This window comes from Anabrus simplex, chromosome 7 (genome assembly GCF_040414725.1).
Source record: "Anabrus simplex isolate iqAnaSimp1 chromosome 7, ASM4041472v1, whole genome shotgun sequence".
Lineage (NCBI taxonomy): Eukaryota > Metazoa > Arthropoda > Insecta > Orthoptera > Tettigoniidae > Anabrus > Anabrus simplex.
The window spans coordinates 212,396,545-212,412,630 of record NC_090271.1 but is presented as its reverse complement, the minus strand read 5'-3'; the positions used below and the strand labels follow the sequence as shown (position 1 = coordinate 212,412,630).

At 38.9% G+C, this 16,086-nt stretch overlaps 1 protein-coding gene across 5 annotated transcripts in view; it reads left to right on the top strand.

Annotated features, from left to right (window-relative positions):
* Alk (Anaplastic lymphoma kinase) overlaps positions 1-16,086 on the top strand; it is a 730,031-nt gene that overhangs the window by 556,934 nt on the left and 157,011 nt on the right. For all 5 annotated transcript variants that reach the window (XM_067151542.2, XM_067151544.2, XM_067151543.2 and 2 more), the window contains exons 12-14: positions 4,859-5,006; positions 5,186-5,305; positions 6,882-7,041. In XM_067151542.2, coding sequence (XP_067007643.2) covers positions 4,859-5,006; positions 5,186-5,305; positions 6,882-7,041 — 428 coding nt within the window. The remainder of the gene's footprint in view (positions 1-4,858; positions 5,007-5,185; positions 5,306-6,881; positions 7,042-16,086) is intronic.

Genomic DNA, 16,086 nt, shown 5'->3' with positions numbered 1-16,086 from the left:
ATCCCTAACTCCCCTTCCTATAAATTAATATTTGCCTAATTTGTCTTCTTGAATTACAACTTACCGGGCGAGTTGGCCATGCGGTTAGGGGTGCGCGGCTGTGAGCTTGCATCCAGGAGATAGTGGGTTCGAACCCTACTGTTGGGAGGCCTGAAGATGGTTTTCTGTGGTTTCCCATTTTCACACCAGGCAAATGCTGGGGCTTTACCTTAATTAAGGCCACAGCTGCTTCCTTCCCACTCCTAGGCCTTTTCTATCCCATCATCGCCATAAGACAGTGCTACCTAAAGCAAAATTGCAAAAAAAAAAAAAAAAAAAGAATTCCAACTTTATCTTCATAATTGTGATCTTTCCTACTCTTAATGACACCACTCAAACTAATTCATCTACTGATGTCATTCCACGCTATCTCTCTGCTGACAGCTCGGAATATGGCACCATATCCCAACCCATTGTCTTGAGTGAATCCCTAGAAATATTAATTCTAGCTCTCTTCCTAGTATTCATCTTTTGTGTGTTTTTTGTAAATGTCTTTAATTGTTTGTCCAACCCTTGTCCTCTTTCTGTACCGGGTTGGGTATGAAGTGAGATGAATCTTCATAGCTAGTTTTAATGACTGGACGCTCTTTCTGGATCAATTTCATCAGAGGAGTTTATGATATGAAATGAGTGACATGATATATGGTAGTAGGAAGCGAGATGATAAAACCCGATGCTGGCACACAGGCAATTTGTTAGGGACCAACACAAACCCAGTATACTGTAGGTAAAACCAGTTAGACACATTGAATAAAACGCTCTCAACTTCTGTGAGAGAAACACTATATTACAGTAGCTGCAATTTTTGTCTTAATCGTGATGAGGCCCATCTGGTCTTTGAAAAAGCACAATGATTTTTGGTTGTTCCTTCGGTAAATTTCTCTTCTTGAATAATTTTCAACAATCATTTCTCCGCCATTGAAATTTCAAGACAATCCATTTCAGAAGTGCCATTCTGCACTACGTCTTTTCTGGCATTGTTGGTGAACCATAGCATCCTGGCCACAATTCTGATGATTCTTAAATACTGGAAAAAGAATCTTAAATATCACTGCTTTTCCTGGGAGATAAGCATAGTAGCGGTAACAAGGCCTTTTCTTGTTTCTCCTTTGACCTCCTCTTCATTAACTTTTACAGTGCACGATGGTCAACTGTTTTCTTAAACCCTCCCACCAATGAGAAGAGACCAGCTGCGACATAGAGCAACCACTCAAACATAGATCAGCTGGGTTGTCTGTGCCTGGTAGATGAAACCAATGCTTAGGGTTAGTTAGTTTTCTAATTTCTTTCATTCTGTTAGTGAGGAGCACTCCCCAAGCTTCCTCTCTTCTTTACCAACATAGAACAACTCTTCCGGTGAGGGAAGTCCCCACAGTATCTTGATGAGTTTGCTTTCCTGTTTGTGAGAGTAACGTAATACATACGTTGCATGACGCAGTTTTCTTATGTGCGTACTTCTTACGTATTTTTGCAGTTTTCCAGTAAAATAGCATCACGAAAATGGATCAGTGATACAGACATAGTGTAAATATTGGATGATACGGTCGAAAAAGTGTCTGATTTTAGTGAATGTGAGTCTGAGGACGAAAATTCTTTCTCCAGCTCGTATTTTGTCATGTAAAACGGTAAAGTTAAATAACTCCAATGTTCCCACAAGAAGGACAGTTTTGTCAGTGGCTCAAACTGTTTTTAATCCAATTAGTTATATTACTTGTCCAGGTTCCATTGTGCCTAAGGTTTTACAACAGGAAAGTTGGAGGGAGAAAATAAGTTGGGCTAGTCTGCTAAGTGAACATGCCCAAACCAAATTCATTCATTACGTGGTTAAAACAGACCATTGTTATTCTAGTGGTATATGTTTATCCAAAGTTGAAGTTTTAGAATAAGCCTTACGTTGCAGAACTGATCGAATAATTTTGAATCATCTACACCTTTTGACTGTAAGTACTGAATACATGGTACAATACCGTCAAAGCTGAGGTCTTTAATGTTTTGAAGTTTCAACCATTTGAAACACTTGAATTCCTCTATAGGATGCATCCATTTATCCAAGTACTCAGTGCAGGTTTCATAGAAACAAGACATTCTCCATACACACTTTGCATTCTTTATCCGAACCATCTTCTGAAAATGTATTTAACATCTGTCTGACTTTAAGGGGAATGAATTGACCTTCAAATCTGCCTTTCAATGAAGATTGGACAGATTCTAATAGTTCAAGCACTTCTACAACTGAATTATGTTCTTTCTCAAGTGACAAAATTGTATAGTGAAAAATGTGCATGGTTGAGGAAAGAAGCAAAAGATAGAGCTCTGAAAAGTCATTTTCAAGGAAGTTTCTAATTGATGGAAGGGACTGACTTCCTACCCTGAGAAAGAAAGTAGGATTTCAGAGCTGGGAACAATTGCAGGATTCTTTCAACTGCTGGATACAATGTTAACCACCTAGTCTTAGAATGATTTAAAAGCTACAGATAATTTACATCAACATATTCACAAAAGTCTCTCAGTTTCTGAATGTGCACTGCATATATATGAAAGAAGTTGAAAATTTTCATCACCACAGACTCAATATCAACAGGAAGAGCATCAGCTCCATGTTGCAAACAGTTATGTAGAATGTGAGCAGGACATCCAACACCTACTATGTTTTCATTCAAGTCTTTTTTGAGAGCAGAGAATACATTCTTCTCTTCCCTGCGTGCAAGGCCTCCAAAATTAACACTGGCATTGTCTCCAGAAAATGCAATGCATCTAGAAGTAATTTTATGCTTTTTGAGAGTATCTGAAATATAGGAGGAAATACATTCAGAACTTTCATTTAGACATGCTTGTAAATCAAGAACTTTTATCTGAATGTCATTATTTTTGTAATCAAAGAATTGGATGACAATTGGAAACAACTTTAGTGCACCATGATTACTTGCATCTGTTCCTAGGCCAAAAAATAGAACTTTATTGTTAAGAGTTTAAATTATAATATCTGTCGAGTGAGGAGCAATAACATTATTTATTATGGCTTCTATTTTAGTTCTTGCACAGGTCAGTTTCTGTGCTACTTCAGAACCTAAGAACATACTCTTATTCAATTTAGCTGTGCAGTCCATTGATTTGTACGACTGGTGATGGAAAACTGTATGAAATGACATTGTAGCTTCTGCGGCTTGAACTTCATCATTTGGTGAATATTTCGGAGTGACAAATGATAACATTGAACATGATATTGACCTAGTTCTCACCGTCTTTTTGTGTTTTTCACTCTTAACGTGTCTTTCCAAGTCACCAACACCTTTGCATCCGACATTAACATAACTATCACACACTGCACATTTCGCTTCACTTTCACTGTGTCCGTGAGTAAAGCAAGGATACTTATGTTTTAGTTTATCTGAAAATTTACACTGTCTTTTTTTAGATTCACTCCTTTCAGGTTGCAAAGATGACATACCGGTACGTAATAGGATGCAGTGAGATTAATATTTCACTCCACTCGCTGCATACTCGCACTATAATTTACGGCAACAACCAGATAGCCAAACACGATAGCTGCAAATCATATGGCAAGCACATGTAAACTGTAGCTCTCGACACTTCTGGTTTCTCTCAACATAAACGTGGAAATGAAGCGCGTTGATTGGTTGATCGATGCCTGGACTTCAAGTTCAATATATCGAATATTAGTATTACTTATTTCCACCCTCAGAAGTAGCGCCCTGAGCACATGGAGTTGATGTACGATACAATAACATGCTGTCTTCAGCATAAAACCTAAGTGAGCAATCTTGTAACGAAAAATGCCAGACAATGTTGATAAATTAGAAATGCCGGCCGGACATAACCAAAATGATTGAAAAGCAGGACATGTCCGGCAAAAGCCGGACGGTTCGTAATCCTATATGTAAGGCATGTGCAAGACATGACATGTATAATTTTTGGGTACCCAGTATGGCATTTTAAGGTCCTTTGGCTGCCTTCACCATATATATAGCAGTTTTAATTACAAATGGAAAAATGTGCTCTCTCTTTATCCCGTTTGGCTTCTCTCTCTGAGATTTCTAGCAATTTGTCCATATCTTCTTCTTTGCACCCAGTTTAGGTGGCATACACTTGGATCCAAATGCCTTTTGCAGCCACCTGTAACCTGGGCTCAGAAGCTACTCTATGATTTCCAGTGTAATTTCCTACACTGAAGGGACCATCACCCCACCAAAAGAAACTCATCTGCCCAAAGCCGTTGGTCACCTTAGGGGATCGGGTTATTTACTGCCACCCAACACTAGGTGAGACGCTGGCTGTATGGTCTGTTCATTACTGTAGTAGAGTAACTGGCCAGACATTTATCTCCAATTGTCATTATTAAAAATTGACACACTGGGCAAGTTGGTCGTGTGGTTAGAGTGGGCAGCAGTGAGCTTGCATCCGGGAGATAGTGGATTTGAACCCCACTGTCAGGAGCCCTGAAGCTGTGGTTTCCCATTTTCACACCAGGCAAATGCTGGGGCTGTATCTTAATTAAGGCCAAGGCTGCTTCCTTCCCACTCCTAGGCCTGTCCTATCCCATCACCGCCGTAGGACCTATCTGTGTCGGTGCAACCTAAAGCAAGTTGTAACAAAATAAAAATAAAAAAAGTGGACATTGTTGTTCATAAGCATATTTTCATTCTTACCCTCGAGTTCACTTTCTGGAAACTTATTGTTGACTTTATGTTCAGTCAGTTGATTTACTGTATAATAAGTGAGTAATTTTTCTTGTAGTATAGTTTGTTAATTTGTTCTGAATATGATCTTCTAGCATCTACAAGATTCTGATCTGTTCTAGGCTTATAGCTAAAGGTGCTGGAGGAGGGTATGGATCAGATGGCAATGGTTCAAGTTATGGTGCTGTAGCTCGCTTAATAGTGGAGTTACATAAAGGTCAACGGTTGTTCATCCTTGTGGGGCAAGAGGGAACTAGTGCTTGCCTAAGAGTGAGTGTTAATTTGTTTCTTTATACTTATGCCAATGTTTCATATCACAATTTAACCTTAGCCATATTATGTAACTGGCTTCATTCTGAAGTTTAAAACTGAAGATATAATTGTTAAACATGTGATTTCTTATATTACCCTATTTATTTTTTTGATGTGTCATCTTTATTTATTTTTAGGATTATTCTTGTCAAGCTCCTCTGAGGGGCAGTAATATTATAAAAACAAGTATTCTGAAGAAATTTGATCAACCAACAGGAGGAGGTGGTGGGGGAGGTGGTGCATCTTTTGTATTCATGGTGAGCCAATACACAAGTCCTATAATTACAGAAGTTTAAAAGCTCCAAATAGCAAATAAAATCTAGAAATAGAATTATACTGCATTATTTCTTAGTATTTAATATGTTCTCTTTCTGTGAGTGTATAATATCTAAGAAACAAGGTATATCTTATGCACCAACAATCCTTACAGTTTTAATATATGTTTGTACGGTACTTTTATTATACTGTAGTATGATAATATCCCATGCGCATGCCCTTGTTTCACCATTCCACATGCTTTTATCTATCATCACAGTCTGAAAAGGTGACAAGTGTGACAAGTTCAGTTTTGAGGTGAAGAACAACACCTGTCATTCTGCTTCTGTAGTTCCATCTACTGGCAGATATTGTTCGGGGCATTTCTTTACCTCATCATTTAGAGCTTTAGTTCTTTTTATGATTTTATAAAAGACAAAAACAACCATGTTACTGTCTGGAAAAATATTTTGGACTGTTTAATTGACTGTTCGACTGTTATAAAACTAAGCTTGTGAGTGTAACAGTGACACACATTGCCTTTTGTATTTTTTCCAAACTATTGTTTGTAAACTGTTGTGCTCACGAACCGTCATAAGTTTGTGCCACAAGTTTATCATCACATTTAAGTTGCTCCATGTAATCAATTAAAACTTTGGACAAGCTAATTGCCCTGCAGTTACTACTTACCTCACAAAAACCTATAAATCTTCCTTCAATGTTTCCATCACATGTGACATTGTGAAATATTTGATGATGACTGCAACTTATTAGACATGTCTATCAATTCTTCTGTGATAACAGCAATAAAATTTGTTACACTAATTTCATTAATCAAAACACGAAAAGCACATACATTGACAGCCTTGGTCCACCAAGACAACTTCTGCCTAGCCAGATGGTATGCAGATATTGGAGTGTCATCTGGTCAGCGTGATGTCTTCCTCAACCATATTGCTTGACTTTTCTTTTTCTTTTCTTTCTTTACGTCACACCAACACAGATAGGTCTTCTGGTGATGATGGGACAGGAAAGGCTTAGGAATGGGAAGGAAGTGGCCGTGGCCTTAATTAAGGTACAGCCCCAGCATTTGCCTGGTGTAGAAATGGGAAACCATTGAAAACCATCTTCAGGGCTGCCGACAGTGGAATTCAAACCCACTATCTTCCGGATGCGAGCTCACAGCTGCATGCCACTAACTGCATGGCCAACTCACCCGGTGCTTGACTTTCTGTACCATCTCTGCTGCCTCTCATATCAGACAACTTCTCAATTGAAATCACAAAGATGAACAAACCTCATTCCAGTCTTCATTCCAGGAGTAAAATCCTTGGCCATACCATGGGATCAGGTAAGAGGCAGACACACTTCTTCTATACCTATGGGCTGGCATAGACCATAAAACCTTCAACAGATGACTTTCTACAAGAATATCAGTTCACTGTGAAAGTCTCACAGCAACTTTAGAGGCATCGCTGATCTTATGGGTTCAACATCATGATGTTTGACATTCATAAGAAAAAAGTTGTTCATTCTTTGAAATCTACTGATGCAAATTTGGCTTTTCCCATTTTCCAGATTAACAAGAATGGAACTGAAATTGTTCCAGTGTTAATAGCAGCTGGTGGAGGAGGTCTTGGAGAAGGGAAGAGTGTAAATGATGGACGGCAGCATGGACATGGAGTAAATCCTGATCGTAAGCCACTAACAGGAACAGAGTTTGGCATGAATTCTTCAGGTAAAATTTTCCCTTTTGTTTGAATTAGTACAAGAGTTCCCACTACCATTACATGTACAGATGCTTCAAGTATTCATTTTTTCATGTATATCATCATTATCATTGTTATAGACAGTGTTGACAAAGGAGACTGAGGAGACAATGTACTGTACATATCTGTAAAGTATTTAGTGTTTACTTAATTTATGCAAAAGAAACATTTCAAGAAGAAAATATGAATGTAAGAAAATTAATAATTACTTTAAACAGTCAAGAATAGTAGTTGTTCCACTATTAAATCTGTAAAATAAAATTTATTTCTGTTACTTCCCATTACTACCATCTTCAGAAGGGGAAAAGTTCGTCAACGACTATTTTTCAATACAGTGTGTCCCATTTAAATGTAGCCCCAGAAAAATGACTCAATTAACAGCACAGGAGAATATGAGGCACTGATATGTCATACACCAGGGGTACCAGTAAAGGCATTCTTGGTCTGCTGGGAGGAACAGTGGTTCGATTCCCTGTCAGGTAGCCAAATAATCTAACAAGCGAGATTTCCACTTCTGGAGTGACACATGGTTCTGAGGTCCGCACAACCTACACCAAAGAAAATGAATGCTGGATTAATTCCTGCGGGAAAAGGCAGCCGGCCATAGAGCTAACCACTCTGTATTACTGGTACTTACTGTCGAGTTTACAGTTGGTGGAACCCTTTACTTCCTACTTCTCCAAGGGCTTTCATGACCTGTATGGAGATGATACCTAGAACCTGAATTTCAAGCTTTAATTTCAAGCTGAATGTTCTCCTGTAAATCATCTAATGTACATGGTCTGTTCGTGTATGCATAACCCTCTGTGCATTGGACTGCTGATGATAGTCAAAATATAAAAGTGATCCCTTGAATATTACCAAATGTAGGCCAAAAATATAATGGGGCAGCCTTTGAGTGGGACAGATGGTATAAGTCTTCCTGCTACCTAGGTCTGTTCTAGCTGAGACTTAAAAATCTCTCACCTCTCCTCATTCAGTTGTAACCCCTTAGGGATGGTAATTCTTCTTGCTTGAGAGTCTCAAAGCCTCAGCCAAAATCTTGAGAATCAAAGTGAGAGTCAAAGTATACAGTCCTGCAATCTCTTTGTGCCTGTGCAGATCGCGTATTGTAAATATTTCTCTAGAAGAATGGGACTCAAGCTGTATATAAGGATATGGTTCCGTAAAAACACATGCGCAACATGGGGTTGCCAGATGTAAGATTTTACCTGGAATAATACTTTTTATTCTCATTTTGTTCCACTTATGATCTACTCTTTAAACTCTATGCTGAATGTTCCGTAAATTGTCTATTTTAAAATTGTCATTATCACTTAAGCGTCTCTATTTTCCTCACTGCAGTACAAGAGCGCACACCAACTTTGTCTTCAAGGTATAGCTTCTCCTGTTCTACTTCGATCCACTGATTGGCTGATCCACTGATTCCTTTGTCAGCCTCTAGATCTTCTTCCATCCATCCACTTTTTAGCAGCTCGGTTTGGGTCTTTTCTCTTAACATGCCCAAACCATTCCAATCTCGACTTTGCTACTATTACACTACAGAGTGGCTGTTTAACTTGACCATTCTACCATTATTAAAAAGTGTGCGATTTTGATCAAAGAAGAGTATATTCTTGAAATATTTTATACTCTTTGGTTCTGTTAATACATCACTTACCATTGCCGTTTCAATCACAAATAAATCCATTGAGAATGGCATCTCTCATAGTGTACTACTTTCAGTTTGTATGATGTATTAGTTCTTAGTTTGTAATAAATATTTTACACTAGTGTATCATTATTTATTAGTTAATATATCCTTGGTCTCTTCTTTCATTCATTAAATGGTTGTGGTATTTCATTTTCATGCTATGAAGTAAAGAAATCGGTGTTTCTTACTTCCCATGTAGAAATCTGCCAAATCTAGCACAATATCTTTTTATAACTCATTGCCTTGAGAGTATTGTATTAACAAATTGCTAATTTGCAAAAATAAATGAAATAGAAGAAAACCCAGTACAGGAACTCTTTGGAAAATTGAACTTTTTTTTTTTTTTTTTCCAAATCGAGTCTCTATGGACTGCGTGTTAACAACCAATCTTATTTTCAGTGCTTGTGTCTTGTTCATCCGCTGGCTTTGACATCCTTCCAGTATCTCTTGAGCCCATAGATCAGCATTTCCTTCCACTTCTCTGGTAAAGGGCCTCTCCATCTTCTGGTTTCTGTCTTCATCATAAAGCCCTGATGGCTTTCCACCATCCTTCTGAAACTGACCCTATCATTGTTTTTATCCTCCATAATACCCACCTCTTCACACTCTTGGAACTCTTGTTTTTTATTATATTATTATTGCAATGAAATAAAAATTTAATGCCATTATTCCTTTGAATTATGCTTTTCCTAGATTTAATAAAAAATTACTTATTTACAAAAAGAAAAACCGGGCGAGTTGTCCGTGTGGTTAGGAGCGTGCAGCTGTGAGCTCGCATCCAGGAGGTAGTGGGTTCGAACCCCACTTGAACTGACACTAGGAACAAGACGAAGACCCAGTGTGGTGGATTTGGTCAAAACTAGCAAAAAAACTGCCAGGAACTGGACCTGGGCCTCTTACAGACAACAAACATATAAGAGACACAAAGAAATAAAAGTATAACAGTAATAAGGGCAAGAACTTAAATTTATTATGGAGAAGAAAAAAAAAAAAAAAAAAGTTGCATAGGTAAAACAAGGGGGCCAAAAATCAAATAGCTAATATTAATAATATGTGGCCTATAATCAAAATACACCAGACTCATTGATTACAGCACCTTCACACATGCTTACCTTCATAAAAGATGTGAAGAAAAGTTTGGAATAAGGACATGGCATCTATATTAAATAATTGAAGAATATGAATTCAGGTGGGTCCAAAACATTTCTTTGTAGCACATCGGGTCTAAACAGTCATAAGTTTAGGGAGTAACAGCACCTAATAATAACATTCTCCCTTTCAATTCCCCAGATAAGACATAAAACTCTCAACAATAAAAATCACGTCCCCCAAGAATACAATATCATTAAGTAAAAGAGCAAAAAATGGGAGAAGATGGAAGGGTGCACCAAGCTCATAAAATTCAAGCAGAGAGAAAAAGGGAAAAGGGGCGGTTACCATGGTTTCACACAAAACAACTAAAATAACACAGAAGGCACCCAGCAAAGAATAAAACAAATTAAAGTAGAAAACAGGTAAAGAAAGCCAATGACAGCAATGTGAAACGAACAGTAAATAAATTAGACCCAAAAGGTTTCACGGACTCAAACATCAGGACCACCCACGCTCATACATCGACCAAGAGGTTAGGTCACTGAATAGAGGGACGTATAAGAACGTCAACACACAGCACATAACAAAATAAACAACCGCTCTCGAGCTCAGATAGTATGAACTAGAAAGTGGTCCATCTTAAAGAGACGGAGTGTCTCCAACATCAAAACACACAGAAGCAGGCAAATCGCGTAGTTAGCTTGAATTCATACCAGGTCTATGAAGTGGACATGAATTATACAGAACACGCGATAAAATAATACAACATGAGCTCAAGCGGAATGTTAATGAAGCGACATGAGTAAAAGATCTCGGCCACACACAGCAAACAATCTCATACACACACACACATGAATCCGTGTCACCTTCTGTTCTCAAAATAAACATAGTGGATCGGTAAATGAAAATACCGAAAGAAGCATGTAAAAGTAAAGTTAACACACAAATAAATTAGAAACACATGTAATGAGGGAAGCCTTTTTAACCATAGTGAGCACAGAACGAAGTAATAATAAAACCAAGAGAAGATTAAAGAAAGATAAATACCTTGATTACATAAGCAATTAACATTCTCGAAAGGCCGTGATATGTACAGACATTTTGAATCGGTTAAAATATCTTTTATATGCCACAAAGGCAACTTGGAAATCCAATCCTTCCATCTTCTCAAGTCAAAAATCTCCACACCCCACCAACCAGAAAGATAACCTAACAAGACAGAGCAGAAAAGAAATGCTTTGACCTATGCTAATGTATGAGATGCCATCTATCGGAATAAGGAAAGATTACATAGTGGTAACAACACATGATGGGAAAGAGTAATAGCTCATAGACACAAGAGTTCGCTAAGAATGTGAAGACCTCAGAAAAGGCAAACGTACCATAAAATGATATGGTGCGGTTGACACTGTCGGCAGCCCTGAAGATGGTTTTCCGTGGTTTCCCATTTTCACATCAGGCAAATGCTGGGGCTATACCTTAACTAAGGCCATGGCTGCTTCCTTTCCCATTCCTAGGCCTTTCCTGTCCCATCGTCGCCATAAGACCTATCTGTGTCGGTGCGACGTAAAGCAACTAGCAAAAAAGAAACAATGAAGAACAGAATGTGGCTTGAACTCCAAATGAAGCCTGTAAAATAGAAGAGCTAATAGCCAATGTTTGACTGCTTTGTAATATCTCATGGTTCTTCGAACGGTAAATCATACTCAGTGTATTTCTGCTTTCGAATCTAATACACCAGGAACAAATCTTCCATTGTAATTTATTTTCTAGGACTTCTGTGAAGTATTACCAGACCCATTACTTTCTCTTGATACCCATAAATATAGACTAAAAATATTATATTAATTAAATTATGAGCAGGATTCAGATCGTTACCATCCATCAGCAGTCAAAAGCTCAGGCGTAAAAGAAATGAGAATTTGTGCTATCCACCTATCACCTTTCTTCCCACTTGCCCAAAGGTCTGTGTTATTCACTGTGAATGGGAGATCATACTGCCTTGTGATTCATCCGGTTAACAGAGATTTCACAGCATGTTATCACTTTCATGTACCACATGATGTCAGAAGCATGCTTACTAATCTTGAGAATGTCATGAGATGTTTCTCACCAGTAGAACTTCAAGAATTTTACGGACTTCTTAATACCGTGTACTCATTTCCCATCTATAGGAACCGTTCCCTATCTTTACTTTAAATTATACACTCGAAACTAGTGTCCCTCTCCAGCACGTTTCCCTGGTTATTATGCCATTATTCCAAAGTCCCAGGATGTGTCCTATTAAATACATGCTAAAGAAACCTGGATAGTGCATTTATGTCACACTTTAGTACGTTCATAACTCTAATGATAAGAAATTTAAATTAGCATTCCTGGCCACGTTGCATGCTCAACAGGCCAGCAACAACTGGCCTGGGTAAGGATTAGGTAGGGAACTTAATTATATGGTGCCAGAGCGCGGTTGTGTGTTGGCTTACAGCTGCAGGGAGCATCAGTCCCGAGCCAATCTTATTATCTTTGCGTCTAACGTGTTGGTGCTTAATTTTACATTTGTGAGGCCTCTTTCAAATGGCATGGGTTCTACCCACTTCCGCGCTTAGCCGCCAATCCACATAGGCCTAAACTAAGAACTGATTGTTCAAATAGAATCTTTCAGATGATACGTAAGCACAGAGAGTAACCGCATGAGGGAGAAATGTTTCAGCGGGCAGCCCATGGCAAGTTGCGGAGCATGCCCACAGTTACTTGTTATTGGACATCAGTTTTTATGCATGTCATCATACACAGCAGATCGGCCGTGCTTACGACATCAGTACTGCAACCTGTATCAGAACCCGATAGTGTTCTGATACGCGAGTAGAAATGCATTTAGACGATAAACAAAAATAGGTCCGTTGTCACCCATTTGACATATTCATTTTTCATTTTCAATTTAAAAGTTATTCGTGTGTTTTTTCTCTTCCTGTGTGATTTGCAATGGTTGTTATGGGACTCAAAATAGACATTGAGAACTTATTAACTTTAATGTTGGAAATACTGGTGGTCTCGTGGTTTGGAAAGCATGATGTAATTTAGACCCGTTATTGAGAGAGTATCCTGAAAATTGTACCCATCTCCTTCTCTAATGAAATGTGAAGGACATAGCATGTGTAAACTAGTTTAATATTTTCTTAAATGTAAAAGGTAAACGAAGACTATGATGGTCAATATTTATTACCCACACTGAAAAGAGTGTTGAAAAGTATCCACTGGAAAGCGCAGGGAGTTTTGCACTGAAAACGTGCACTGACCTGTTGTGTGAGTAAGAGTCAGCGGAAGCAGATGAACCCGCGCATTCACATGGGTGCGTTTTACTTCTGTGCCATCTGAAAGAGGCCTGAGTGACTTGTAGAATAGAATAGAATAGATTTATTTATCATCAACAGGTTATTTTCCCAATTACAGATGATTCAATAAAACGTAAAATACAACAAATACACCTTAAATAACACTAATTTCCTAAAACAATAAACAAGTTCAAACTAAATCTAGAGACCTTTATATATGCACATTTTCAACACCTTAAATAAGTAAATAAAATAAAACAAAATCTCTTAAAATAATTGACGTTATTAAACTGCATCAAGTAACATTTACATATTTACATATCTTACAGATAGGGCCTTACATTCATGTGGTCATTAGGGCACATCTGGTTTTAGACAGGGGTTCGTGAAAAAGGTCCACTGATTCACCCACCTCATTCAGTGATGTTAGTTCCCTCACAAGCCATGAGTTAGCCCGAGCCACAGTTCTCACTTTAGGCAGATGAAAAATATACCTTTGCCTTGTATTGCGATGAGGAACATGTAATGAAATCAGCTCGAGTAATGTTGAGCAATCCACTCTATTCGTCAGACACTTATAAAGAAAGAGGGCATTGGCACATCTGCGGTGTGAGTGCAATGTCCTCATGCTCACGGTCGCACAAAAAGACTTGTAATAGGACGAAGAGAGAGAAATACCCAAACCCTTGTAGCTGATCCATTTCATGAACCTAATTTGTACTCTTTCCAAGTTTTGTATTAAATACTGCTGAGAAGGTAGCCACACCTCACAACAGTATTCTAACGATGGCCTGATTAGAGTGCAAAACAAAGATATTAGAGTTCTAGGAGAAACAAATTCGGCACAGTTTCTTTTCAGAAAGCCAAGTAATTTAAACCCTTTCCTAGAAATCTTATCTAAATGTTTCTCGAAGGAAAGACCGTAGCAGTTTGAAAGTGTCACACCAAGATCATTTATTTCATTCACATGAGCTATTTGGAAATTGCATAAATGGTAAGGGTAATTTACTGGTTCCAACTTACATGAAAATGTAATTGTGTTGCATTTTGAAGTATTCAAACCAAGCAGCCACTTTTTACACCAGTTACTTAGGAGGTTTAAATCAGACTGTAGCAACTTACAGTCCAACTCACTATTGACCACCTTAAAGATCTTTAGATTGTCAGCATAGAGAAGGCAATTACTGTGTTTTATAACTGATGTTATATCATTTATAAATATGACAAAGAAAAGAGGGCCCAGTAAAGATCCTTGGGGGACACCTGAACTAGGGTGGTACGGCTTTGACATAATACCATCAGCTTTTACTATGCAAACCCTATTAGTGAGATAGCTTCTGATCTACTCCAAAACACTTTCTCCTATCCCATATGCTGACAATTTGATGAGTAGAGCATCATGTTGAACTGAATCAAAGGCTTTGGAACAGTCTATGTCAACAACATCCACTTGTTGCCTCCTGTCCAGAGATTCTGAAATGAAATATTGATATACACCACCATAATGGACAGTAGAGCGTTTCTGTACAAAACCATGCTGTGCTATATTAATATACTGTGAAACTGAACTGTACAATCTCTTATACACGATCTTCTCTGCCACCTTTCAAATCGGGGACAATAACACAACAGGCCTATAGTTATCAAACACCATTTTGTCTCCTTTCTTGAACACTGGTATGACATAACTTTTCTTCCACTCACACGGAAAATTCCCTGATGAGAATGACATATTTATTATGATACTAAGTGGCCTACCTAGCACAGATGCACATTCTTTCAATACTATTGCGGATACGTCATCTGGACCACATGATTTGGAGGTATCCAAAGATGCAAGAATTGAAGATACCTCTGCTGGAGAGGTCACTATTGAATTTAGGCCTATATCACACACGGACGAAGTGGATAGATTACACTGTGCGGCAGAAGAGTGATACTTTTCAAAGGTATCTGCAAAACTGTCCAAGATGCTCCTCTCTGTTATCCTGTAATTCTTTCCCCTCCTGAAGCATAGTAGATGGTAGGCGATATGACCTCCGTTTGTTGTTTACAAAATTCCAGAAACACTTTGGGTTGGCAGCTAATTTTGATTCCATCGAAGTTATATAATTTTTGTATGTTTTGAGCTGAAGACACTTAAATTCACCGTGTATGGTTGAAAATTGCACACCACGAACCTACTACGATGGCGTAGTAGGGGGAGAGGTGATACTCCCACGTGGCGCGTCCCAGGTGGCGGATAGGGGGGTCCTAACCGGCTTGCCGGCGGACTTGAGGGAAATAAAATACCTCTCGCGGACCAAACACACTACCCCCTGCGGGTGGGGGACACACATGCAGAATACACCCGCGGTATCCCCTGCCTGTCGTAAGAGGCGACAAAAAGGGGCGACCTTGGCGCGGACATGGATTGCGGTTTGGTATAATGTGATGGACCTCCTGTGGATGGGAGAGGCTGAATACATCCATAGGTAATCCCTACCTGTCGTAGAAGGCGACTTAAAGGGTCATGTGGCCATGGTCCCCTCTTTATTTTTTATTATTTTTCTGAGGGTCAGATGTAGACCATTCAAAATTTGATGTGCGTACTGCCCGGCGATGGAGCTCCTATGTGTGCGACTACGCTCGAAAGCCCGTGCCAGCAACCACCCAGGACACGGCGGATGGGAGTGTCATGTACCCGGGCAGTAGTATCCACCTGACAATGCAGGTCCCCGCACAGCCGAATGCCAGAAGGACATATTATTATTAATTATTTTTATTTATTTTTCCTATTGTTAGTGCTCGGTACACGCTATGGGGTACATCCTATTGCGGGTGACTGGAGGAAGGGAGTCCTAGTGCTCATTGCCTCAGTCATCCCGTATTAGGCATCGTTCAACATCGGACCCCGGGCA